Source organism: Oncorhynchus tshawytscha, unplaced genomic scaffold (genome assembly GCF_018296145.1).
Source record: "Oncorhynchus tshawytscha isolate Ot180627B unplaced genomic scaffold, Otsh_v2.0 Un_contig_11560_pilon_pilon, whole genome shotgun sequence".
Lineage (NCBI taxonomy): Eukaryota > Metazoa > Chordata > Actinopteri > Salmoniformes > Salmonidae > Oncorhynchus > Oncorhynchus tshawytscha.
Window position 1 is genome coordinate 235001 of NW_024609702.1, and position 27500 is coordinate 262500.

General features: G+C 43.3%; 1 protein-coding gene across 2 annotated transcripts in view; it reads left to right on the plus strand.

Annotated features, from left to right (window-relative positions):
• Positions 1-27500, plus strand: part of cyth3b (cytohesin 3b) — a 56738-nt gene that overhangs the window by 15417 nt on the left and 13821 nt on the right. For both annotated transcript variants that reach the window (XM_042317089.1, XM_042317088.1), the window contains exons 2-7: positions 21472-21554; positions 21772-21836; positions 22628-22694; positions 23345-23463; positions 25090-25170; positions 26703-26815. In XM_042317089.1, the coding sequence (XP_042173023.1) occupies positions 21472-21554; positions 21772-21836; positions 22628-22694; positions 23345-23463; positions 25090-25170; positions 26703-26815 (528 nt within the window). The remainder of the gene's footprint in view (positions 1-21471; positions 21555-21771; positions 21837-22627; positions 22695-23344; positions 23464-25089; positions 25171-26702; positions 26816-27500) is intronic.

The following is a 27500-nucleotide window of genomic DNA, read 5'->3' on the forward strand; positions in this document are numbered from 1 at the left end:
CACCTCCCTACATCCAACTGGAGCTGATGACTGTCACCTCCCTACATCCAACTGGAGCTGATGACTGTCACCTCCCTACATCCAACTGGAGCTGATGACTGTCACCTCCCTACATCCAACTGGAGCTGATGACTGTCACCTCCCTACATCCAACTGGAGCTGATGACTGTCACCTCCCTACATCCAACTGGAGCTGATGACTGTCACCTCCCTACATCCAACTGGAGCTGATGACTGTCTTCTCCCTACATCCAACTGGAGCTGATGACTGTCACCTCCCTACATCCAACTGGAGCTGATGACTGTCACCTCCCTACATCCAACTGGAGCTGATGACTGTCACCTCCCTACATCCAACTGGAGCTGATGACTGTCACCTCCCTACATCCAACTGGAGCTGATGACTGTCACCTCCCTACATCCAACTGGAGCTGATGACTGTCACCTCCCTACATCCAACTGGAGCTGATGACTGTCACCTCCCTACATCCAACTGGAGCTGATGTCTGTCACCTCCCTACATCCAACTGGAGCTGGTGACTGTCACCTCCCTACATCCAACTGGAGCTGATGACTGTCACCTCCCTACATCCAACTGGAGCTGATGACTGTCACCTCCCTACATCCAACTGGAGCTGATGACTGTCACCTCCCTACATCCAATTGGAGCTGATGACTGTCACCTCCCTACATCCAACTGGAGCTGATGTCTGTCACCTCCCTACATCCAACTGGAGCTGATGACTGTCACCTCCCTACATCCAACTGGAGCTGATGTCTGTCACCTCCCTACATCCAACTGGGGATGTGGGCTGAATGGAGAGACACCAATAAACAGGATACAAACATGACAGAGATGAGAAACCATCCCTCTCTTCACAAATGCAGGATACGTACGTCGCTACTACATTGAGACTTTGGTCCCACATTATTTAGATTGACCATCTATATGGGACTTACTATCAACACGCTATATGTTGATAAGCAAACACTTACTAAGGTTAAGGTTAGGTTTAGAATAAGGGTTGGGGTAAGGGTTAAGGTTAATGGATAGTTATTTGGCATGATGTTGACAGTTATTGAATATGTACAAACCATCTCCTTGGGACGATCCAAATAAATTGTTACCAAGACTTTCCCCACGTCAATGATGAGATGAGAAGCCTGATCCTTGATCCCCTGACTACATATACGGCATACCAATCAGGCATCTTTCTGACTACATATACGGCATACCAATCGGGCATCTTTCTGACTACATATACGGCATACCAATCGGGCATCTTTCTGACTACACATATGGCATACCAATCAGGCATCTTTCTAACATTCTAACCCATTGAAGTCCAAACAGTCAGGAAAACATTTTGAGGATGGAAAAAATATTTAAGTCATTAACTTAAACACTTAAAACCAGATATCAATTATGTAGAAAAGATAATGGACCCATGTATATTTAAATAATGTCATCTTTGAGAACTAACAATCATCAAAATTCAAGGAGAATTGAAAATTCCCAAAACAATGAATTTAGCAGTGTTCATTTTGTTTTTATGTTTGAGCAAAAGAACACAGGATAGGCCATAGCAAAATGCATAGAATTGCAGGAAATTTGCTTTAAAACTGCAATGATTTCTCTCAGCTCCATGGCAAAAGCTGTAGAATTTCAGGAAATGGACTTAAAAATGATCTATACGGTGTTTCCTCCGACACATTGGTGCGGTTGGCTTCCGGGTTGGATGTGCTTTGTGTCAACAAGCAGTGCGGCTTGGTTGGGTTGTGTTTCGGAGGACGCATTGGCTCTCGACCTTCGCCTCTCCCGAGTCCATACGGGAGTTGCAGCGATGAGACAATTGGATACCATGAAATCGGGGAGAAAAAGGGGTAAAATAATCAAAAATGTAGCCGCACCATAAGGACGACCGCGCGCATTGCCACGCACTCTGCCACGCCCCTGCCACGCCCACCACCTAAACCCCCTTTTGATCCAGAAAAACCCCTGCCGATGATAATTGGATAAAGCACGTACAGATCTGGGATCAGCCGAGTCGTCTTGACAGTGGGACAATCTCCAGTAGTGAATAGGAGGCACAGTGCAGTGAACTGTGTGTAGCCTGTATCTGTTCTGCTTATACAATACGGAGGATCCAACGTATTCTATTGACCTTTCAAACCTCTCCACTACATTGTGTGGGGATTTGTGAGAGGAGAGCAGAAAGAATGACTCATGTTTTTCATGGTGGGAAGCGTGAAATTAAATGTGAATGGCCTCCAAGGCAGGTCGGTCTACTCAGGCTCTCTGGACTAGGTCAGCCTGACATGCTCAAGAATGGGCCTGCTGATGTCCAAGAGAGCATTGATAACGAGACGTTTTCACGAGGACAGTAGCGGCTCGATATCAAGCTGCATCAACATGCTGTCCTAGGGTGGAATAATACACACACACACACAGACACACACAAAGTCAAGAGCGCCTCTGGGTGTAGACAGAGATTTACAGTGGCTCTGAGGCATGGGTCCCTTCACACACACATTTAATCTCCTTTCACCTCTGTCACTTCACATCATCTCTCTGGCAGGAATACACAAACACTACGAAACAAGCCCTCCCTCCCTCTGAGGGGTCACTAGCTACGGAAATACATTATGTGTATGAGATCCCACAGTCATTAATGAGGATCTCCATATGTGTGTCAAAGTGATATTCCAAATATCTAGACGATGGCCAAGTTCACTAACATCATGGTGTTCTCTGAGTAGCTTTTGCAGAGCAAACTGTCATTGCTGATTTTTCATCAGAGGTTTGATGGCTAGATAAGTTATAGCTTAGCATGATATTACTGTAGAATGAGGTGGTAGACAATACCATGTGTATTAGCCAGATGCACTGGTGTGAGATGTCCATAAATGAAATGGTTATACTTTAGAGTTGTTTCCACGGGTGAATATGGAGAAAATGGCTATTACCAACATCTGGACCTGGATGGAATGATTATATTTGTTTTCCAGAGGCTGTAAATTGTTTCCACTAGTTTTCCCACTTTCCGCTTTGAAAGATATCGTTCCCTTGTAATTCTAGGATTTATTCAGAACGCAGGGAGAAATATTCAGTAAATATGATACTTCACTTATCTGAAGACTTGACAAACTGTACAGGTGGCTGTAAATAATAATAAGACAGTGAAAATTGTCCTTCCTCTAGATAAAATACAATTTTCACTATTTAAAATCATCATCAGCATTCAATTTCTCAAGAAAGGGAGAAGCACTTGAGCCCTGTATGCCTGGAAATGTTGAAAGAGCCATAATGAGAACAGTGGCACGTTAAACCCTTGTGTTTACAGCAACAGAACCACCATGTTGGATCATCAAGAAAAGTATTGATCTTATTTCTTGGAGTTTCAGTCTTTTTTGAGCAGCTTTGTGTCTTCCACTCTCCTATCTTATTGACCCACTGGCGGACTACAATAGCATCGAATAGTCCCTGCGATATGCAACTGTTCAGGGAAGTCAGGAACCAATACACGCAGTCAGTCAGGAAAGCAAAGGCCAGCTTTTTCAAGCAGAAATTTGCATCCTGTAGCTCTAACTCCAAAAAGTTCTGGGACGCTGTAATGTACATGGAGAACAAGAGCTGCCCACTGCACTGAGGCTAGGTAACACGGTCACCACCGATAAATCCGTGATAATCGAAAACTTCAACAAGCATCTCTCAACGGCTGGCCATGCCTTCCTCCTGGCTACTCCAACCTCAAATCTAGAGTCTGCTTTCTATTTCGCAACAAAAGCCTCCTTCACTCACGCCGCAAAACTTACCCTAGTAAAACTGACTATCCTACCGATCCTCGACTTTGGCGATGTCATCTAGAAAATAGCTTCCAATACTCTACTCAGCAAACTGGATGCAGTTTATCACAGTGCCATTCATTTTGTTACTAAAGCACCTTATACCACCCACTACTGCGACTTGTATGCTCTAGTCGGCTGGCCCTCGCTACATGTTCGTCGCCAGACCCACTGGCTCCAGGTCATCTACAAGTCTATGCTAGGTAAAGCTCCGCCTTATCTCAGTTCACTGGTCACGATGGCAACACCCACTCGTAGCACGTGCTCCAGCAGGTGTATCTCACTGATCATCCCTAAAGCCAAAACCTCATTTGGCCGCCTTTCCCTCCAGTTCTCTGCTGCCTGCGACTGGAACGAATTGCAAAAATCTCTGAAGTTGGAGACTTTTATCTCCCTCACCAACTTTAAACATCTGCTATCTGAGCAGCTAACCGATCGCTGCAGCTGTACATAGTCCATCAGTATATAGCCCACACAATTTACCTACCTCATCCCCATACTGTTTTTATTTTATTTACTTTTCTGCTCTTTTACATACCAGTATCTCTACCTGCACATATTCATCTGCTCATTTATCACTCCAGTGTTAATCTGCTAAATTGTAATTATTTGCTCCTATGGCCTATTTATTGCCTACCTCCTCATGCCTTTTGCACACAATGTATTCTTTGTTTCTTTTTTTTCTCCCTACTATGTTATTGACTTGTTTATTGTTTACTCCATGTGTAGCTCTGTGTTGTTGCCTGTTCACACTGCTATGCTTTATCTTGGCCAGGTCGCAGTTGCAAATGAGAACTTGTTCTCAACTAGGCTACCTGGTTAAATAAAGGTAAAATAAAAAAATACAAATCCAGGAAGGAAACCATATTATAGGTTAGTGATGGATCCATCTTTTCATTTTCAAATCATAGATACATACAGTAGATATGAACCCAGCGTTACTGAACTTCATACAGAACATCTGAGTTCCATCCAGCTGGATCTTTTCAAACAGGAAGCTTCATATTATTTCCTGTATCCTATGTTATTTTGCATGACTGCATTTTCCTATCTCCTCAACATCTGTCGCCCCAATATTCAGCTCTATGAAGCTGGGTCACAGCTGGATGTGACATGGGTTCAGGTGGGTCGAATGCAACAGTGGGACTATATAAAAATATTGTAATTTATATCAAATTGTTAATGTGTTTTGAAGGATAATTGGGGGGGGTATTATTGTAGCTAGAGGGGGTTACTATTTTTCATTATTTCCCCAACATATGTAATCCATGTCATATTTATATCTTGTAGGCCTATTCTGAAAATGGCATCAGTTGGATTAAATGGGGTTTTTCTTGAAATCTGTGGTCAAATGTTTGTTTTTAATATCTTATAGGCAGCATAAAGATTATCAACTGATTACTGTCGACTTCACTGCTGAAGCTGCATTTAAATGCCACACTAACTGCCCAATGGTACCATACTAAATCACATAGCAACCAATAGGTCTGCACCCTGCACCTTTGCTCCACCAATAGAAAATCTACATTTCACAACACTTCCTCATAAAGATGCTGCTAGTAACAGTTAAAATGGCTATCTCTGTAAACTTCATCACCATCTTCAGTTCCAGACACACTAGAGAAGTGAATAAAAACCCTCTTATGTGGAGGCGTACAATCTGCAAAAAGTTTTATATAATAACGTCCAGAGAAAAAGAGGATGTCTGACTGACCTCAACCACCCACATATTCCCTGTGATAAAGTGATCCCAGCTTGACTTTTTTCATGTTTTCTGTGATCTTGCTGTTCTCCTCTTACAGAACAACACAGAGAGCAGGCAACAGCAGCTAGAGTCCTACTTGGCAGCCAGAGTGTCTCTCTCTCTTTTAGTCTTTCTCTCTCTTATATTCCTTCATGCTCTTTTCCAGATGTGCTGTCTGGATGGCCAGAGCCCAATATAAACAGTTCAGTCATTCAGTGCAGCCTCCCTCAGCCTCACAGGCTCTGTTCTATTTGTCTCCTCAGGGTCTCCGTATCAGACAACTGGCTAGTGGTAGATACACTCCAGTCATTTCCTGAGTGACTCACACTGGAGGACTGTTGGGGTTCTAAAGAGGGTTCTAAGAGAGGCCCTGTTAACATTTGTGTTGTTCTTTTACTTCCTTACTACTAATACTATGATGAATAGTAGTGATAGTGGGGGGGTGAGGCTTCTGAACCTCACAATAGAATACAGGACTCTCACGTGCTGGCAGTCCACTGCTGTAAAGCCAACCCAATGGAGATCTCACCGTTCCAGTAGGCTTTTTATATTCCGACCACCATATAGGAATTCAGAGATTGCCGTGCATGACAACTTCCAAGCGCTTGTTCCTTCGCCAACCACCCCCTACTCTAAAGTCTGACCCTAAATGACTTGATGATTGATAGTCTGTTATAACCTCTGCTCATCATTGGAGGTTCAGAGGCGTATCTCCCATTATTATCTGCAGTCACTGTCCCCGGAGCTGTTTTATTGCCTCCTATAAACGGTCCGATCCAGTGGTCACACTGTTCTCTGATCAGTGGTGTGTGTCCTAGGGTGACTTTGGAGTAGACGCTGTAGTGCGTCCTATGGTAGGGTGACGTTGTACACTGTAGTATTTGTGTCGTAGGGTGACATTGTAGATGCTGCTATAGACGCCGCAGGCTCCGTTAGTGAGCTGTGCTACTTTCCCCTCTCCAGCGCCAATCAGTAATCCTCACACATTTTCTGGCCTGACACACAATACAGACAAAAGTCCTTGGTTGCTTTAATTACAGCCTAGGGCCAATGCTTCAATTAATATTGTCTAAATTCATTTGAAGTATTTTTTTGTATTATGTAAGTATTCTATATTTTAAGTACTGCGATATACAGTATACAACAATATGGATGTTTTGTAGAGAACGGTAGTAGAGGTCTGAACGGTGCTTCCACAGTATCCCCTCTATCCTCCTTTTAAGTCAATGTGTAGGATAGAAGGGGCCCAGGTTGTGCTCTAATGCCCTCATGCCATACCCAGCCGCCCCCCTTGAAGTCTCTCCTTGGAAAAGGAGACATGGCCCCAGCAGGATGGTGCATGCACGATAAGATAAGAAGGCCCCTCTGAGGTAGACTCATGGCAAGGGTATTTTAAAGGGGTAATCATTGGTCACAACTTAAAACATGCAAAACTCTCTAAAAATGTACTGTAAACTCTCTTTAAAAATGTGCACTGAAAAGAATGCAGGGATACAGTCCTAATATACTCATTCACAACATATGCCTACCCCCAAGCTATAAGACTCCTGAACATCTAATCAAATGGCTACCCAGACTATTTGCATTGTCCCTCCCCCTTTTACACCGCTGCTACTCTCTGTTGTTATAATCTATGGATAGTCCCTTTAATAACTCTACTTACATGTACATATTACCTCAACTAACCAGTGCCCCTTCACACTGACTCTGTACTGGTACCCCCCTGTATATAGTCTCACTATTGTTATTTTACTGCTGCTCTTTAATTACTTGTTACTTTTTGTTTCTTATTCTTATTTATATGTATTTTTTAAACTGCATTGTTGGTTAGGGACTCGTAAGTAAGCATTTCACGGTAAGGTCTACAACTGTTGTATTCTGCGCATATGACTAATACAATTTGATTTGATGTTGTGATTCGCTCCATTAATACGCAGGAAGTGACACGTGAAAGGAGGATCATCAAGAGTAATCGAAGGCAAACCCACTGCAGTCAGCGCCTGTAACTGAGAAGAGATAAAGAACAGGGGACCCTGCTGCCAAAACGACTAATCTCATTTGTTAGGAAGAGCATGACACATGATGACCCCAAAATAGACCAATTACGGCCCTGTTTTCATCTCCGGAAGGGAAGCGGATGTGTTCCTTTAATGTGGATTTTTGGCAAACGTTAGCAGTAAAAACGGTGATCTTGTTTAATTCCATATGAATAAGTCATCGTGGCTGGTGCGCTTTGCTGTCGAGGTGGGTTTAGGCTTACAGGGGGAGCGATTTGTGTTTCAAGCCTCTGGGGCTTTTTGATCATTAAACAGCTGTGTTGTGATATATTTGTTTTGATGTTGAAATCCCCTTTTATTTGGGGCAATGTTTGGATCTCAGAAATAGCAGAAATGACAGCAAACATTCCCAGTGACTGTCGCCGACTCAATCAAGTGAAATATGCCGTTGAATACAAACATGAAAGCAAGAATGAGTTGCACAAAATCAGAAAATTACACGGCATATTTTTTTGTGTAAATCAATGACAATCCAAACAACTGAAACAAACTATACTGAACCAAATATATAAATGCAACATGCAACAATTTGAAAGGTTTTTCTTAGTTACAGTTCATGTAAGGAAATCAGTCATTTGAAATAAATTCATTAGGCCCTAATCTGTGGATTTCACATGACTGGGAATGCAGATATGCATCTGTTGGTCACAGATACCTTTGAAAACAAGGTAGATAAAAAAAACAGTAAGTATCCGGTTATGACCACTATTTGTCTCATGCGGCGCAACACATCTCCTTCACATTGAGTTGATCAGGCTGTTGATTGTGGCCTGTGGAATGTTGTCCCACTCCTCTACAATGGCTGTGCGAAGTTGCTGGATATTGGTGGGAACTGGAACACGCTGCCGTAAAAGTCTGGCGAGTATGCAGGCCATGAAAAAACTGCCACATTTTCAGCTTCCAGGATTTTTTACAGATCCTTGTGACATGGGGACGTGCATTACCATGCTGAAACATGGCGGTGGATGAATGACACCACAATGGGCCTCAGGATCTTGTCACGGTAGCTCTGTGCGTTTAAATTCCCATCGATAAAAGGAAATTGTGTTTGTTGTCGGTAGCTTATGCCTGCCCATACCATAACCTCACCGCCACCATGGGGTGTTCACAACCATTTGCCCACACAACACCATACATGTGGTTTGCGGTTGTGAGGCCAGTTGGACGTTCTGCCAAATTCTCTAAAACGACATTGGAGGCGGCTTGTTGTTGAGAAATAAACATTAAATTCTCTAGCAACAGCCCTAGTGGACATTCCTGCAGCCAGCATGCCAAAGCTGGGGAGGCAGGTAGCCTAGTGGTTAGAGCATTGGGTCAGTAACCGAAAGGTTGCTAGACCGAATCCCCGAGCTGACAAGGTAAAAATCTGTCGTTCTGCCCCTGAACAAGGCAGTTAACCCACTGCTCCTAGGCCGTCATTGTAATTTAAGAATTTGTTCTTAACTGACTTGCCTAGTTAATAAATAAATAAATACATTTAAAAATCCCGCTCCCTCAAAACTTGAGATATCTGTGGTGTTGTGTGACACATTTTAGAGTTGCCTTTTATTGTGTTCCTAGGCCGTCATTGAAAATAAGAATTTGTTCTTAACTGACTTGCCTAGTAAAATAAAGGTAAAATTAAAAATTAAATTGTCCCCAGCACAAGGTGCACCAGTGTAATGATCATGCCGTTTAGTCAGCTTCTTGATATGCCACACCTGTCTGGTGGATGGATTTTCTTGGCAAATGAGAAATGCCCACTAACAGGGATGTAAACAGATTAGTGCCCAGAATTTTTGACAACTTGTTGTGCATTTGAAAATGTCTGGGATCCTCTATTTCAGCTCATGAAACATGGGACCAACACTTTACATGTTGCATTTATATTTTTGTTCAGTGTAGTGTCTTAGGCGAGGTCTGTCTTCCAGTAAATGAGGAGTCCCAGTACAATAACATGTTTTTCAGATCAGATGACTTTAGCAGACTGACTGATGATCTTAGCAGGTCCAGGCACCGAAGGGAGAGTAGTGGGAAATTGTCTCCATTTACACAGTGTGTGTGTGTGTGGTGTGTGTGTGCGCATGTCTTTTTGGTGCTAGAAAATACTTTAAATTGAAAGACTTTGATTTACTTTGAAATGGTGGGAGAGAGAAAGAGTGAGAGGTGGAGAGGGAGAGGTGGAGAGGGAGAGGTGGAGAGGGAGAGGTGGAGAGAGAGGTGGAGAGGGAGAGGTGGAGAGGGAGAGGTGGAGGGAGAGGTGGAGAGAGAGAGAGAGGGAGAGGTGGAGAGGGAGAGGTGGAGAGAGAGAGGGAGAGCAAGCAACTGAACGATAGAGTGAAAGAGGTCGCATTCACAAGGAGAAAAAACAAGTGGTTGATCCTAGAGCCTGTTGAAATACATGTGCATGATTCCCTCAGTGATGGAAATTCCCTTCGGCCATTTATTTAAACAGGAGAAGACTGTAAATCAGAGTGCTTTATGACTGGCATTAAATCAATGCAGCCAATAACAATATGAGAGACATGAGACTATGCTAATGAGAGAGACTGGATGAGGTTAGCACATGGTTTAATCATGTTACATATGACTGGAGAACACTTGGCGGGGGAGGATTCTGACTGTAGAACTATTTCCAATGGGGAGAGGGTTCTGACCTGAGAACTGTTTGGGTGTTGACCGAAGAACCTTGCTGGGGAAGGGTCTGATAGTCTAAACTCTCTCTTCTGATTTTAGAACAGTTTGGGTTCCGATAACAGAATGATTTACTGGGTCTGAACTCTGGGTGCTAATTGTAGAACTGCTTGGGGTCTGAGCATAGAACCCTTTAGTCCGTTCTGTGTGTTGAACTTTGGAGAAGGGTCATTGAAGCAGGCAAGCAGCAGACAGCTTTTGCCGGGTCCTAAGAGCATTCAGTCTGACTCTACACAGGAGCTACTGCTACGGTAGTCTGATCAAAGTTGCAATACTCTTAAAGGGGCTATACACTAGAAGCTGCAGCATTCTCTAGACTGGTCTGGTGGGTCAGACCAGAACCACATCATCCTCCTGACTATTACCATGGAGATGAGGCTAATAAATAGCCAATGAAGCCCTCCGAAAGAACATGGCTCACATGGTTTCACATGTTTTTTTATGAGACAAGGCTTACAGTGAAGAGTTTTCCAGGAAAAATTAGGGGAGAGAAAGATGGAGGGAGAGGAGAGAAAGATGGAGGGGAGGGAGAACTGTGAAAGAGTGAAAGAGTGAAAGAGAAGGAAGACAAGGAAAAGAATAGTGATTTTAAAATATTTCAAATCAGAGAAGAGGTTGAAAGAAGCGGAGATAATGAGAGAAAGTGAGAAAGACAGGGTGAAAGAATGAGAAAATGAAAGAAGGAGAGGATAAGAGAGAGATGGCTGTCAAAGGACCTGCCATCACACCTGTACCTGAGAGAGGAAAACAACCAGCTAAAAGCAGTGGGCAATGTAGCTGTAAAGCTTCAGCCAACAACACAGTCCTGCAGTCCTACTGACCACTACTGACCCTCAGATACAGAGCTGGACTCAGATCTGAGCTATGTATTCAACTCCGAGACAGAGCTGGAGTCATATCTGAGCTATGTATTCAACTCAGAGACAGAGCTGGAGTCAGATCTGAGCTATGTATTCAACTCAGAGACAGAGCTGGACTCAGATCTGAGCTATGTATTCAACTCAGAGACAGAGCTGGACTCAGATCTGAGCTATGTATTCAACTCCGAGACAGAGCTGGAGTCATATCTGAGCTATGTATTCAACTCCGAGACAGAGCTGGACTCAGATCTGAGCTATGTATTCAACTCAGAGACAGAGCTGGAGTCATATCTGAGCTATGTATTCAACTCCGAGACAGAGCTGGAGTCATATCTGAGCTATGTATTCAACTCAGAGACAGAGCTGGAGTCAGATCTGAGCTATGTATTCAACTCCGAGACAGAGCTGGAGTCATATCTGAGGTATGTATTCAACTCCGAGACAGAGCTGGAGTCAGATCTGAGGTATGTATTCAACTCCGAGACAGAGCTGGACTCAGATCTGAGGTATGTATTCAACTCGAGACAGAGCTGGAGTCAGATCAGTATGTATTCAACTCCGAGACAGAGCTGGAGTCAGATCTGAGCTATGTATTCAACTCAGAGACAGAGCTGGAGTCATATCTGAGCTATGTATTCAACTCAGAGACAGAGCTGGACTCAGATCTGAGCTATGTATTCAACTCCGAGACAGAGCTGGACTCAGATCTGAGCTATGTATTCAACTCCGAGACAGAGCTGGACTCAGATCTGAGCTATGTATTCAACTCCGAGACAGAGCTGGACTCAGATCTGAGCTATGTATTCAACTCTGAGACAGAGCTGGACTCAGATCTGAGCTATGTATTCAACTCTGAGACAGAGCTGGACTCATATCTGAGCTATGTATTCAACTCAGAGACAGAGCTGGAGTCATATCTGAGCTATGTATTCAACTCTGAGACAGAGCTGGACTCATATCTGAGCTATGTATTCAACTCAGAGACAGAGCTGGACTCAGATCTGAGCTATGTATTCAACTCCGAGACAGAGCTGGAGTCATATCTGAGCTATGTATTCAACTCCGAGACAGAGCTGGACTCATATCTGAGCTATGTATTCAACTCAGAGACAGAGCTGGACTCAGATCTGAGCTATGTATTCAACTCCGAGACAGAGCTGGAGTCATATCTGAGCTATGTATTCAACTCCGAGACAGAGCTGGAGTCATATCTGAGCTATGTATGCAAGAGAACACAAATTGGGTTATAGATGGTTTTTATTTTGTGAACAGTTGAGTGATATTGCAGGACACTTAATGACAGATTGTGTGGTATTTGACTGGGTCTTAGACATGAGGTCGTAACAATACTATAATACCATATTCCCAGTACAGAGCCGAGTCAAACCAAGCTGGCCTGGTTATGCTTCCACCATAGTTGCTGGAACCTCAATGTGAGAAGAAAATATCCAGCTAGCACAGTACGGTTCAGGTCGGCCCTGACTCAGACACATATGTTTCAGGTTTTGTCTTCCATGACCCACTGATTCAACCTACTTACATCATTCAACAGTCTCAGCTGTGTTGTTGCACATATTTCTCTATGATTATAGTAACACAATGAGGAGACTATGGCGAGCGCTTGTATAAGTGTTCCTGAGCTAGCCGTGATGTGAACTTAGTTTAACCCAGCCTGTGTTTGTGTGGCTACTATTGTTACGGCGGACCAGAGTCAGTGGGCCTAATCAGTGCAGACATCCTCTCTCATTGTCACAGTGCAGACCTGGAGAAAATCAGGAAGTGGCTCCACTGGCTCTGTTTTATTAGTGGTTCCCTTGCCTTGCTGTCACAGTAGGCACTAGACGGCCATGCTAGAAAGGACAATAGTAGCCTGTTAACATAGCTCTGTGCTCTTAATCGAGGGTCAGGGTCAAATGTAAGGTCAGGGTTGAGGTGAGAGTAGCCTAAAGGTTACGTTTAAGTTTAGTAGTTGAAATTGTATTTCTTGTCAAAAAGTCCATGTGTTCCATTGTTTCTATAATAGCCAGATAGAGTTGTCACTATCTGTCTTTAGCCACGGAACCATGAAACCACGCAACAAGGGACACTCCAACATGTCCGCCTCTCCCGTCGATCTCCCTCTGCAGTGCAACCAGGGGATCAGTGGCCAGCTTTTGTATTCCCTCTCGCTACCAAGGAGATTTGAAAGGCGTGACACTCGATTGAGTTGGAGATCTGACTTCGGGAACGGTCAATAGTGGTCTGTTCCCTGCATGGATCTGACCTCTATCTCGCCCTCTGTCTATGTCAGTCGCTGTCCAAGAGAGAACTCCAGGGCCTCTATTCACACAGCTTCCCACATTGAGTGCTGATCTAGGATCAGTTTAGTCTTTTAGATCATAATTATTACTATTTCTTATGGATAGTAGGACCTGATCCTTGATCTGCCCTCTTACTGTGAATACAGCCAGGGTGTTCTAGAATCTCTAGAGTATGTTATCTATCTTATACCGGCAGCCAGAGACAGCTATGCATTATGCAAAGAGCCTTAAGTAGCCTTAGCTAGCAAAGCTAGCAGTTACAAGACTTGGGACTAAAGGCATGCACGTCCAGGCTGGGGGAAGCATGGTCAGCATAACAGAGCAGTTTCCAAGCCAAGCCAGCCAAACCTTAGCATGGTAAGATAGGACAAACAGATCTGGGACAAGGCTAGCCCAGCACCAACCTTTCCAGAGAGACGTTCCAACAAAGGGGATCCCCAAGTCCAAGTGTTGTACTGATTCTATCAGGGTCCAGTGTGTCACAGCGTCACTTGGATCAGGAGATGAATGACATTGATTTATCAATGGCATGTTGTCTCCCTGTCTGTTCCTGGTTCAAGACCCCTGACTGTGACTGATCGCCAGGGCAGAGAGAGGTCTGACTGAGGAGGTGGAGGAGACAGGATGATCATGTACTTACCATGCCTGTGATGTGGTTGTCTCATCTAGCATTCCTTCAGATGAATACACTACTGTAAGTTGCTCTGGATAAGAGCGTCTGCTAAATAAGTCAAATGTCAAATTGAATCAGTCATAAGATCTTAATATCATGGGGCCCATCAGAACCAGGCCAGTACTCACAAAGCATCTCTGAGTAGCAGTGCTGATCTAGGATCAGTTATCCCCTTTAGATTATAAAGAATAAGATTATATGGACAGGAAGGACCTGATCCTAGATCAGCAATACTGCGAGACACTTTGTTAATAAGGGCTCAGATCTCCTCTACAGATTATTATAAAGACTTGATAACAAGTAGAACACTGAGAAACTTTGGACAAACGTGTCTGTTGGAAAATAGACACTTTCTCTCAGATCAAGATGACTTCCTAGTTCAATTCGCGTAGGGTCTGAAATATTAAAGAATTCAAACTTTCCACTCAAATATCCTATTGACATCAATGCATAATTCACATTAGATTTAGAGTTGCATGAGCTCTAGTTAGTGCTCAGCCCTGAGTGTGTATAATAAGTGATTATTTTCAGTCTAAAACGAAGTGAAGTAGGAAGTCTCCCATGGCGTGTGGTGTGTGGCCACTGGTCTGTATAATTGATTACACTGCAACAGTGAGTTCCTTAAGTGACTGTTCAGTAGCAGTAGCACTTTGACCCCGCCTATGGGTATCTGACCTCTCACCTCTGTGATGACCTCGTTGACCCTTGGAGATCACATTGATCTGGTCGGCCACGGTAGAGGAGAGGAGCGGAGGAAGGGAGTCAGACTGGAGGTGGAAGAAAGGGATGCACACACACACACACACACACACACACATCCTTCATGTATAATGCATTAGATACCCAGGCTGACGGTGTATAGCCTACAGCAGCAATTCATCCACAATGATGATATCAGATTACCCAGCGTTTCCACATGCATACACACAGCAGGGGGATTGTCACTGAACACAGCGGCCATCAATCCCAGACAATTTGTCCCTTTTATTTTGGTTGACTGTGTTTTTTGAGGGAAAGTAGGTGGGATGGCGCTCTGCTTTGCCCATTATAGATGTAGGTTGCCTGGGGGGGTGATCTGCTCTACAATCACTGGCTTTATGGGCCTGGTTAAAGAGCCAGAGTAACACGGAGAAGAGAACGCTCTCTCTTCTTCTTTTCTCTCTCTCCTCTCTCTCTCTCTCTCTCTCTCTCTCTCTCTCTCTCTCTCTCTCTCTCTCTCTCTCTCTCTCTCTCTCTCTCTCTCTCTCTCTCCTCTCTCTCTCTCTCTCTCTCTCTCTCTCTCTCTCTCTCTCTCTCTCTCTCTCTCTCTCCTCTCTCTCTCTCTCTCTCTCTCTCTCTCTCCTCTCTCTCTCTCTCTCTCTCTCTCTCTCTCTCTCTCTCTCTCCTCTCTCTCTCTCCTCTCTCTCTCTCTCTCTCTCTCTCTCTCTCTCTCTCTTCTCTCTCTCTCTCTCCTCTCTCTCTCTCTCTCTCTCTCTCTCTCTCTCTCTCTCTCTCTCTCTCTCTCTCTCTCTCTCTCTCTCTCTCTCTCTCTCTCTCTCTCTCTCTCTCTCTCTCTCTCTCTCTCTCTCTCTCTCTCTCTCTCTCTCTCTCTCTCTCTCTCTCTCTCTCTTCTCTCTCTCTCTCTCTCTCTCTCTCTCTCTCCTCTCTCTCTCTCTCTCTCTCTCTCTCTCCTCTCTCTCTCTCTCTCTCTCTCTCTCTCTCTCTCTCCTCTCTCTCTCTCTCTCTCTCTCTCTCTCTCTCTCTCTCTCTCTCTCTCTCTCTCTCTCTCTCTCTCTCTCCTCTCTCTCTCTCTCTCTCCTCTCTTCTCTCTCTCTCTCTCTCTCTCTCTCTCTCTCTCTCTCTCTCTCTCTCTCTCTCTCTCTCTCTCTCTTCTCTCTCTCTCCTCTCTCTCTCTCTCCTCTCTCCTCTCCTCTCTCCTCTCCTCTCTCCTCTCTCTCTGTCTTGTGGTAGTGGTATCTATGGTCTTTTTTTCTTCTGGTTTATTTTATTTCTCTCTGTCCCCTATCTCACTCTCTAGCTGTCTAGTATATATCTCACTCTCTAGCTGTCTGGTATATATCTCACTCTCTAGCTGTCTGGTATATATCTCACTCTCTAGCTGTCTAGTATATATCTCACTCTCTAGCTGTCTGGTATATATCTCACTCTCTAGCTGTCTGGTATATATCTCACTCTCTAGCTGTCTGGTATATATCTCACTCTCTAGCTGTCTGGTATATATCTCACTCTCTAGCTGTCTGGTATATATCTCACTCTCTAGCTGTCTGGTATATATACTCTCTAGCTGTCTGGTATATACCTCTCTCTAGCTGTCTGGTATATATCTCACTCTCTAGCTGTCTGGTATATATCTCACTCTCTAGCTGTCTGGTATATATCTCACTCTCTAGCTGTCTGGTATATATCTCACTCTCTAGCTGTCTGGTATATATCTCACTCTCTAGCTGTCTGGTATATATCTCACTCTCTAGCTGTCTGGTATATACAGTGCCTTGCGAAAGTATTCGGCCCCCTTGAACTTTGCGACCTTTTGCCACATTTCAGGCTTCAAACATAAAGATATAAAACTGTATTTTTTTGTGAAGAATCAACAACAAGTGGGACACAATCATGAAGTGGAATGACATTTATTGGATATTTCAAACTTTTTTAACAAATCAAAAACTGAAAAATTGGGTGTGCAAAATTATTCAGCCCCCTTAAGTTAATACTTTGTAGCGCCACCTTTTGCTGCGATTACAGCTGTAAGTCGCTTGGGGTATGTCTCTATCAGTTTTGCACATCGAGAGACTGAAATTTTTTCCCATTCCTCCTTGCAAAACAGCTGGAGCTCAGTGAGGTTGGATGGAGAGCATTTGTGAACAGCAGTTTTCAGTTCTTTCCACAGATTCTCGATTGGATTCAGGTCTGGACTTTGACTTGGCCATTCTAACACCTGGATATGTTTATTTTTGAACCATTCCATTGTAGATTTTGCTTTATGTTTTGGATCATTGTCTTGTTGGAAGACAAATCTCCGTCCCAGTCTCAGGTCTTTTGCAGACTCCATCAGGTTTTCTTCCAGAATGGTCCTGTATTTGGCTCCATCCATCTTCCCATCAATTTGAACCATCTTCCCTGTCCCTGCTGAAGAAAAGCAGGCCCAAACCATGATGCTGCCACCACCATGTTTGACAGTGGGGATGGTATGTTCAGGGTGATGAGCTGTGTTGCTTTTACGCCAAACATAACGTTTTGCATTGTTGCCAAAAAGTTCAATTTTGGTTTCATCTGACCAGAGCACCTTCTTCCACATGTTTGGTGTGTCTCCCAGGTGGCTTGTGGCAAACTTTAAACAACACTTTTTATGGATATCTTTAAGAAATGGCTTTCTTCTTGCCACTCTTCCATAAAGGCCAGATTTGTGCAATATACAACTGATTGTTGTCCTATGGACAGAGTCTCCCACCTCAGCTGTAGATCTCTGCAGTTCATCCAGAGTGATCATGGGCCTCTTGGCTGCATCTCTGATCAGTCTTCTCCTTGTATGAGCTGAAAGTTTAGAGGGACGGCCAGGTCTTGGTAGATTTGCAGTGGTCTGATACTCCTTCCATTTCAATATTATCGCTTGCACAGTGCTCCTTGGGATGTTTAAAGCTTGGGAAATCTTTTTGTATCCAAATCCGGCTTTAAACTTCTTCACAACAGTATCTCGGACCTGCCTGGTGTGTTCCTTGTTCTTCATGATGCTCTCTGCGCTTTTAACGGACCTCTGAGACTATCACAGTGCAGGTGCATTTATACGGAGACTTGATTACACACCGGTGGATTGTATTTATCATCATTAGTCATTTAGGTCAACATTGGATCATTCAGAGATCCTCACTGAACTTCTGGAGAGAGTTTGCTGCACTGAAAGTAAAGGGGCTGAATAATTTTGCACGCCCAATTTTTCAGTTTTTGATTTGTTAAAAAAGTTTGAAATATCCGATAAATGTCGTTCCACTTCATGATTGTGTCCCACTTGTTGTTGATTCTTCACAAAAAAATACAGTTTTATATCTTTATGTTTGAAGCCTGAAATGTGGCAAAAGGTCGCAAAGTTCAAGGGGGCCGAATACTTTCGCAAGGCACTATCTCACTCTCTAGCTGTCTGTTATATATCTCACTCTCTAGCTGTCTGGTATATATCTCACTCTCTAGCTGTCTGGTATATATCTCACTCTCTAGCTGTCTAGTATATCTCACTCTCTAGCTGTCTAGTATATATCTCACTCTCTAGCTGTCTGGTATATATCTATCTCAGCTGTCTAGTATATATCTCACTCTAGCTGTCTGGTATATATCTCACTCTCTAGCTGTCTGGTATATATCTCACTCTCTAGCTGTCTGGTATATATCTCACTCTCTAGCTATCTAGTATATATCTCACTCTCTAGCTGTCTAGTGTATATCTCACTCTCTAGCTGTCTGGTATATATCTCACTCTCTAGCTGTCTGGTGGTATATATCTCACTCTCTAGCTGTCTAGTATATATCTCACTCTCTAGCTGTCTGGTATATATCTCACTCTCTAGCTGTCTAGTATATATCTCACTCTCTAGCTGTCTGGTATATATCTCACTCTCTAGCTGTCTGGTATATATCTCACTCTCTAGCTGTCTAGTATATATCTCACTCTCTAGCTGTCTAGTATATATCTCACTCTCTAGCTGTCTGGTATATATCTCACTCTCTAGCTGTCTAGTATATATCTCACTCTCTAGCTGTCTGGTATATATCTCACTCTCTAGCTATCTAGTATATATCTCACTCTCTAGCTGTCTAGTGTATATCTCACTCTCTAGCTGTCTGGTATATATCTCACTCTCTAGCTGTCTGGTATATATCTCACTCTCTAGCTGTCTAGTATATATCTCACTCTCTAGCTGTCTAGTGTATATATCTCTTCTCTCTTTTCTCTCCTCTCTCCTCTCTGTATCTACTCTATTTATTTCTCCTCTCTCTGTATCTACTCTATTTATTTCTCCTCTCTCTGTATCTACTTTATTTCTCCTCTCTCTGTTTCTACTCTATTTATTCTCTCTCTCTGTATCTACTCTATTTCTCCTCTCTCTGTATCTACTCTATTTATTCTCTCTCTCTGTATCTACTCTATTTATTTCTCCTCTCTCTGTATCTACTCTATTTATTCTCTCTCTCTGTATCTACTCTATTTATTTCTCTCTCTCTGTATCTACTCTATTTATTTATTCTCTATTTATTCTCTCTCTCTGTATCTACTCTATTTATTTCTCCTCTCTCTGTATCTACTCTATTTCTCCTCTCTCTGTATCTACTCTATTTATTCTCTCTCTCTGTATCTACTCTATTTATTTCTCCTCTCTCTGTATCTACTCTATTTATTCTCTCTCTCTGTATCTACTCTATTTATTTCTCTCTCTCTGTATCTACTCTATTTATTTCTCTCTCTCTGTATCTACTCTATTTATTCTCTCTCTCTGTATCTACTCTATTTATTCTCTCTCTCTGTATCTACTCTATTTATTTATATATCCACTTCAATCAGTGTAGATGAAGGGGGGAAAACATATTAAAGAAGAATGAGACATGGATTGTATGTGTGCCATTCAGAGGGTGAATGCGCAAGACAAAATATTTCAGTGCCTTTGAACAGGGTATGGTAGTAGGTGCCAGGCGCACTGGTTTCAGTGTGTCAAGAACGGCAATGCTGCTGGGTTTTTCATGCTCAACAGTTTCCTGTGTGTATCAAGAATGATCCAGCCAACTTGAAACAACTTTCTGAAGCATTGGAGTCAACATGGGCCAGCATCCTTGTGGAACGTTTTCAACACCTTGTGGAGTCCATGCCCCTGATGAATTGAGGCTGTTCTGAAGGCAACATGTTTTGTACACTCCGTGTCCTCTCCCTTCATCTATCTCTCTGTTTCATTTATGTAGAAGTCAGTCAGAGGCTTTGAGTGGGTCCACTCGGCCGTGAGAGAGAATGATCACCACTTCTGAGATCCTTTTCCTCTGTCTACCATCTGCATTTGGCTCTGATTGGCTGCTCATCCGTGATAAGAATCCACCGAGAGTTGAGTACCACAATGCCATCCCATCCCGACTTAATGGTCCGTGGTATCTCTTTTTGTCTTTACGGAGAGAGAAAAAAAGACAAGTCAATAGCTATTGACAATGGAAGGAGAGAAGAGAAACAATCTGAATCGTAAAGCTGCTCTATGAATCAGCTGGGATTTAATCCCCCCTCCACTCTCCTCCCCCTCCACCCCCTCCACTCTCCTCCCCCTCAACTCCCCTCCACTCTCAACTCCCCCTCCACTCTCCTCCCCCCTCCACTCCAAGCCATAGGATGGGTAGAGAGAGAGAGAGAGCTGGCGAGGCAAATGCGCGGCGTAGAAAAGCACAATCTGCCACGGCTCTTGATGTGAGAATGACCTACATCCTGTGAGTCTGAGCATGCCTGCCTCTGCCTGCTTTCTAACAGGGAGGTGGTGAGGAGGACGTCCTCAGAGAGAGGTCTGGGGAGGAAGGTTGATGTACGTGCTGCTGGTAAACTGAGGGATAAGCAGGACGGACTGGGGAGACTCCTTATTGAGTAGAACACGTGTAAATGTCAGAGTCTGTATGATTTACCACTGGGTGCTCAGTTCACATTGTGTGTGTGTGTGTGTGTGTGTGTGTGTGTGTGTGTGTGTGTGTGTGTGTGTGTGTGTGTGTGTGTGTGTGTGTGTGTGTGTGTGTGTGTGTGTGTGTGTGTGTGTGTGTGTGTGTGTGTGTGTGTGTGTGTGTGTGTGTGTGTGTGTGTGTGTGTGTGTGTGTGTGTGAAAAGTGGGCTAGCATTTGGCCCAGATATCTCAGTGGTACTAATTACCTCAAATGAGGAAGCAGACTATCTGAGAACTAATATTGGACGATGCACGTTTTAGCAGATGTTCAGCGCTGGTGTGTGTGTGCTTACCTGCTTTAGTGTGTGTGGGGGGGGGGCAGTTTGGTTGTAATTCATGGAGGAGTTTTCCTTTTGCCAGAGAGGAAGTCAAGAGCTCTCAGAAGTTCCAGTATACTGCTAGAGAGTGATGTGTTGATTTAGGAGTAGGTGGAACTGGAACATGTCCCTAACAACAGATCCAGGATCAGATGTTTTTCCATCCCCCTAATGGTTAAGTTTAGCATTGGGGTACACTAATCTGATCCTAGATCTGTGGTTCGTCAGCCTTGTGTGTTGTTTTACAGCACACTAGCTATCACATCTTCATCCATGGAAGTGTCTGACTATGTGTGTATCTTAATTCCATACTTACATCTCTCTCTTTCACAGTACCTGAAGACCTTTCCTTGGAAGAGAGAGATGAGCTGTCAAACATACGACGCAGGAAAAAAGAGCTACTGGATGACATTGAGGTGAGTCAAGAAAATGAAAAGAAATGTCAAGATTTAATATTTTTATAAAGATATCACTCACCCTTGATATGATATGACTATGTGGGTGGCTAAAATGTTACTTTGACTCTAACCACTTACATTGAGTCTGTTTGTTGATTTACAATGCACTGCTAAAACAACTAGAGTTCAGTTGTGAATTCAACCCAGCTAATTCTCCCTCTAATCCTGTTGGCAGCGGTTGAAGTTTGAGATTGCAGAGGTGATGACTGAGATCGAGCAGCTAACCTGCGTGGGAGAGAGGTGCGTAACACCCCCCCTTCAACACCCCTCCCCCCCCTAGCTGCTGTTCCCTCCTCCTCTCCAAGTCGTCCAGCCACACACCTGTCCCAGTGTGGGTTAATAATCCATCTTTGTTTGTGGAGCTGAGCCGTCCCCTCTGCCAAACAGTTGCTAAACGCCCCACAACCGCTCCTATTCAGGGACTGACAACTGATTGGCTGTTCAGGGCTCATTGGTGATGAGGTGGAGAGAGTGTGTGTTAGTGTGGATTTAGCCTTTGTGTGTCTCAGGTGCAGCTGGGGAATGGTTCAAGCTATTTTAGGACACAGGGAGAACACAGTATACACACATGCAATAATACACACACACACCTCACACACACACACACACATGAACACAAAGAAAGGCATATGGTTTTCATTCATTTTTCATTAGACTGAGTTTGAGTTAGATTGAGTTTCTCCTGCTAATCAGTTAGTCGGTGCAACAACCTACATGGTTGATGTTACAGTCCAAATGGAAAGACAAGTCAAAGATCCTTGTTTTTAGAGGATCATTACATTCTCATGTTCATAGCTGACATGGAACAGTAATAACTGAATCCAGCTGAATTTCTCCTGAACCCAGCCCTATGTAAACTAACCGTGTAAACTCACTAACTCACCACAATACCGTTCAGTATCCTGGATAAATACTGTACGAAGTAGACAAATGTGACAGTTGACCTGGTGAACAAATACAGGCGTCAGTTGTTGATAATGCCACACCTGTTCTAGAGAGCTGATGGATCTCTCTGCTCTGTCCAATCACAGTAAAACAACACAAAGAAATAAACAGATCGCCATGGGAAGGAAGAAATTCAACATGGACCCCAAAAAGGTTTGTCTAAAGTCCATGCAATCCATGCTAAATACATTCTTTACCCACTTGCACTGATGTTAATGTGGTGTTATTGAATGTTTTCGGATTTCTATAGAAACTTAGATGGGTACCTGTTATGCCTCCTTTAGCCATGTAGAAAAGGTTACACTATAAACCATGGCCATCAAATATGTTGTCTGTATGTTGTGTTGTCTGTATGTTGTGTTATCTGTATGTTGTGTTGTCTGTATGTTGTGTTGTCTGTATGTTGTGTTGTCTGTATGTTGTGTTGTCTGTATGTTGTGTTGTCTGTATGTTGTGTTGTCTGTATGTTGTGTTGTCTGTATGTTGTGTTGTCTGTATGTTGTGTTGTCTGTATGTTGTGTTGTTGTCTGTATGTTGTGTTATCTGTACTAATGACTTATTGTAACGCCTCCTAGCTCTCCTTCAGGTCAAAACAGATAAGTGTGTGTGTGTGTGTGTGTGTGTGTGTGTGTGTGTGTGTGTGTGTGTGTGTGTGTGTGTGTGTGTGTGTGTGTGTGTGTGTGTGTGTGTGTGTGTGTGTGTGTGTGTGTGTGTGTGTGTGTGTGTGTGTGTGTGTGTGTGTGTGTGTGGGTGGGTGGGTGTGGGTGGCTTGGAGTGCTAACCAAACTGTGTGTGTCTTCCAGGGGATCCAGTTTCTGTTGGAGAACGACCTTCTCCAGCACACTCCTGAGGACGTATCCCAGTTCCTCTACAAAGGAGAGGGCCTCAACAAAACTGTCATAGGGGACTACTTAGGAGAGAGGTAACAAACACACTGCTCTAACCTCCTCTGTTTTCATCTCGCTCTCCCTCTTTCCCCCTCTACCTCTCTTTCTCGCTTCTCTCCCTCCCTCTCTCTTTCCTACACTCTGTCCATCTCTCAGGGACATTTCTCCCTCTCTCTTTCCTACACTCTGTCCATCTCTCAGGGACATTTCTCCCTCTCTCTTTCCAACACTGTCCATCTCTCAGGAAGATTTCTCCCTCTCTCTTTCCTATACTCTGTCCATCTCAGGGACATTTCTCAAACTCTCTTTCCTACACTCTGTCCATCTCTCAGGGAGATTTCTCCCTCTCTCTATCCTACACTCTGTCCATCTCTCAGGGACATTTCTCCCTCTCTCTTTCCTACACTCTGTCCATCTCTCAGGGAGATTTCTCCCCCTCTTTCCTACACTCTGTCCATCTCTCAGGGAGATTTCTCCCTCTCTCTTTCATATACTCTGTCCATCTCTCAGGGACATTTCTCCCTCTCTCTTTCCTACACTCTGTCCATCTCTCAGGGAGATTTCTCCCTCTCTCTTTCCTACACTCTGTCCATCTCTCAGGGAGATTTCTCCCTCTCTCTATCCTACACTCTGTCCATCTCTCAGGGACATTTCTCCCTCTCTCTTTCCTACACTCTGTCCATCTCTCAGGGAGATTTCTCCCCCTCTCTATCCTACACTCTGTCCATCTCTCAGGGAGATTTCTCCCTCTCTCTATCCTACACTCTGTCCATCTCTCAGGGAGATTTCTCCCTCTCTCTATCCTACACTCTGTCCATCTCAGGGACATTTCTCCCTCTCTCTATCCTACACTCTGTCCATCTCAGGGACATTTCTCCCTCTCTCTTTCCTACACTCTGTCCATCTCTCAGGGAGATTTCTCCCTCTCTCTTTCCTACACTCTGTCCATCTCTCAGGGAGATTTATCCCTCTCTCTTTCCTACACTCTGTCCATCGCTCAGGGAGATTTATCCCTCTCTCTATCCTACACTCTGTCCATCTCAGGGACATTTCTCCCTCTCTCTTTCCTACACTCTGTCCATCTCTCAAGGAGATTTCTCCCTCTGCGTGTATAAGCCCGGGCATAAAGCCTCGGATGGATTGTCTGGATTTACGGAGCACAGCGGCGACAGTAGACAAGGGGCCATGCCAGTAAAACAGAGATCTGCTCTGCCTGGCTTACATGTGTTTCATATCTACGACACGTGGGCCAACTCGCAGGGATGTGACTGTCAAAACAACCTGTGTAGCAAACGGACAGAGCAGAGTCTGAGGCTGGCTCTGTGGCTGGGATAGATCGTTTTCTTTAGAAAAGGCCCTTAATTAAGAAAGCAACAACATCTTGTGTGTTGAATGCACAAACAAATAACAATTTATTGCGACCTGCAATCTTATCATAGTGTATAATGGTTTGATAGAGTCATAATCTAGAGAAGGGGTGGAGTTGGATTTAAAAAGGGCATCTCCCCTAACAGACATTTCAGTTCCTAATGGATTGAAACACACTTTACCTCTAATAGTTCTGTTTTTGAAGTGCTAGACTGATCTTGACTAACACTGAATACCAGACATTTCCTGACCTGAATCTGAGAACCTGACACACTGTATGTTCCTCATCCCAGGGACGACTTCAACCTCAAGGTGTTGCAGGCATTCGTAGACCTTCATGAGTTTGCAGATCTCAACCTCGTACAGGCTTTACGGTGAGCTGTTTCTGCATATTACTGGACTAAGATTCCCAGCTGTTCATCACATTTAAAAAAAATAATGTAGTAGTATTTATTATTGATAATGTGCAGTCAATACACTTTATAATGATGTCCTGCTGCTTTCAATACACTTTATAATGATGTCCTGCTGCTTTCAATACACTTTATAATGATGTCCTGCTGCTTTCAATACACTTTATAATGATGTCCTGCTGCTTTCAATACACTTTATAATGATGTCCTGCTGCTTTCAATACACTTTATAATGATGTCCTGCTGCTTTCAATACACTTTATAATGATGTCCTGCTGCTTTCAATACACTTTATAATGATGTCCTGCTGCTTTCATGATACACTTTATAATGATGTCCTGCTGCTTTCAATACACTTTATAATGATGTCCTGCTGCTTTCAATACACTTTATAATGATGTCCTGCTGCTTTCAATACACTTTATAATGATGTCCTGCTGCTTTCAATACACTTTATAATGATGTCCTGCTGCTTTCAATACACTTTATAATGATGTCCTGCTGCTTTCAATACACTTTATAATGATGTCCTGCTGCTTTCAATACACTTTATAATGATGTCCTGCTGCTTTCAATACACTTTTATAATGATGTCCTGCTGCTTTCAATACACTTTATAATGATGTCCTGCTTTCAATACACTGCTTTCAATACACTTTATAATGATGTCCTGCTGCTTTCAATACACTTTATAATGATGTCCTGCTGCTTTCAATACACTTTATAATGATGTCCTGCTGCTTTCAATACACTTTATAATGATGTCCTGCTGCTTTCAATACACTTTATAATGATGTCCTGCTGCTTTCAATACACTTTATAATGATGTCCTGCTGCTTTCAATACACTTTATAATGATGTCCTGCTGCTTTCAATACACTTTATAATGATGTCCTGCTGCTTTCAATACACTTTATAATGATGTCCTGCTGCTTTCAATACACTTTATAATGATGTCCTGCTGCTTTCAATACACTTTATAATGATGTCCTGCTGCTTTCAATACACTTTATAATGATGTCCTGCTGCTTTCAATACACTTTATAATGATGTCCTGCTGCTTTCAATACACTTTATAATGATGTCCTGCTGCTTTCAATACACTTTATAATGATGTCCTGCTGCTTTCAATACACTTTATAATGATGTCCTGCTGCTTTCAATACACTTTATAATGATGTCCTGCTGCTTTCAATACACTTTATAATGATGTCCTGCTGCTTTCAATACACTTTATAATGATGTCCTGCTGCTTTCAATACACTTTATAATGATGTCCTGCTGCTTTCAATACACTTTATAATGATGTCCTGCTGCTTTCAATACACTTTATAATGATGTCCTGCTGCTTTCAGTACACTTTATAATGATGTCCTGCTGCTTTCAATACACTTTATAATGATGTCCTGCTGCTTTCAATACACTTTTGGAGCCTCTGTTTTCTTTCTCATTTGTTTTTCCTGTTTTCTCTCTCTCTCTCTATGCTGGTGTAGACAGTTTCTGTGGAGTTTCAGACTGCCTGGTGAGGCTCAGAAGATCGATCGTATGATGGAGGCCTTCGCTTCGCGGTACTGCTCCTGCAACCCTGGTGTCTTCCAATCCACAGGTACACATACACACACACACACACACACACGTTGGACAGACCCTGTCATAAAGAGCAGCGCCAGACCACCCCTGCCTTAGATCAATGCGTCAGTCTCCATGTCTCTCTACTTTAAAACAGACCTTACTTTTAGGTATAAATTCTAAGGACGTGTCTCCACTCTAGAACTCTCTGGTCCTAAAAGCAGTCTTTGTTGTTTAGTAAATGTTTTACATGCTATACCTCTTTAGGTGGAGTGGAGTGGCTCTAAAACCTCTACAATACCCAACCCTACATGTACATTTGTCTTTGTGGAAAAGGAAGTCTTGAATTGCTATAACTATTAAAAACCCAAATACCGGTACACTCACATTTCTAGAATCACTCACTATCCGTCGGTACTTGACTCTCTGTCCGATGACTTAATGCACCATTAGCCTTTGTTGCTGACAGACTTGCGGTTCATTGTTGCTGTGTCATCACTACTGGTATGGCTCCTCTAATAAGGGTCAATAACAGAGGGTCATTAGTGACTAGTGAGGCATGCTCAGGCCACACGTTGTCTCTGTCCCATACCATCATCTCTGTCCCCTACCATGTGTCTGTCATGTACCATAAGGGATCATGTCAGGTCTATACAGTAATTTCTATCCTCAATGTTCTGTCCTTCTCCCCTACATCATCCTAAACAACCAGGGGCCTGTTA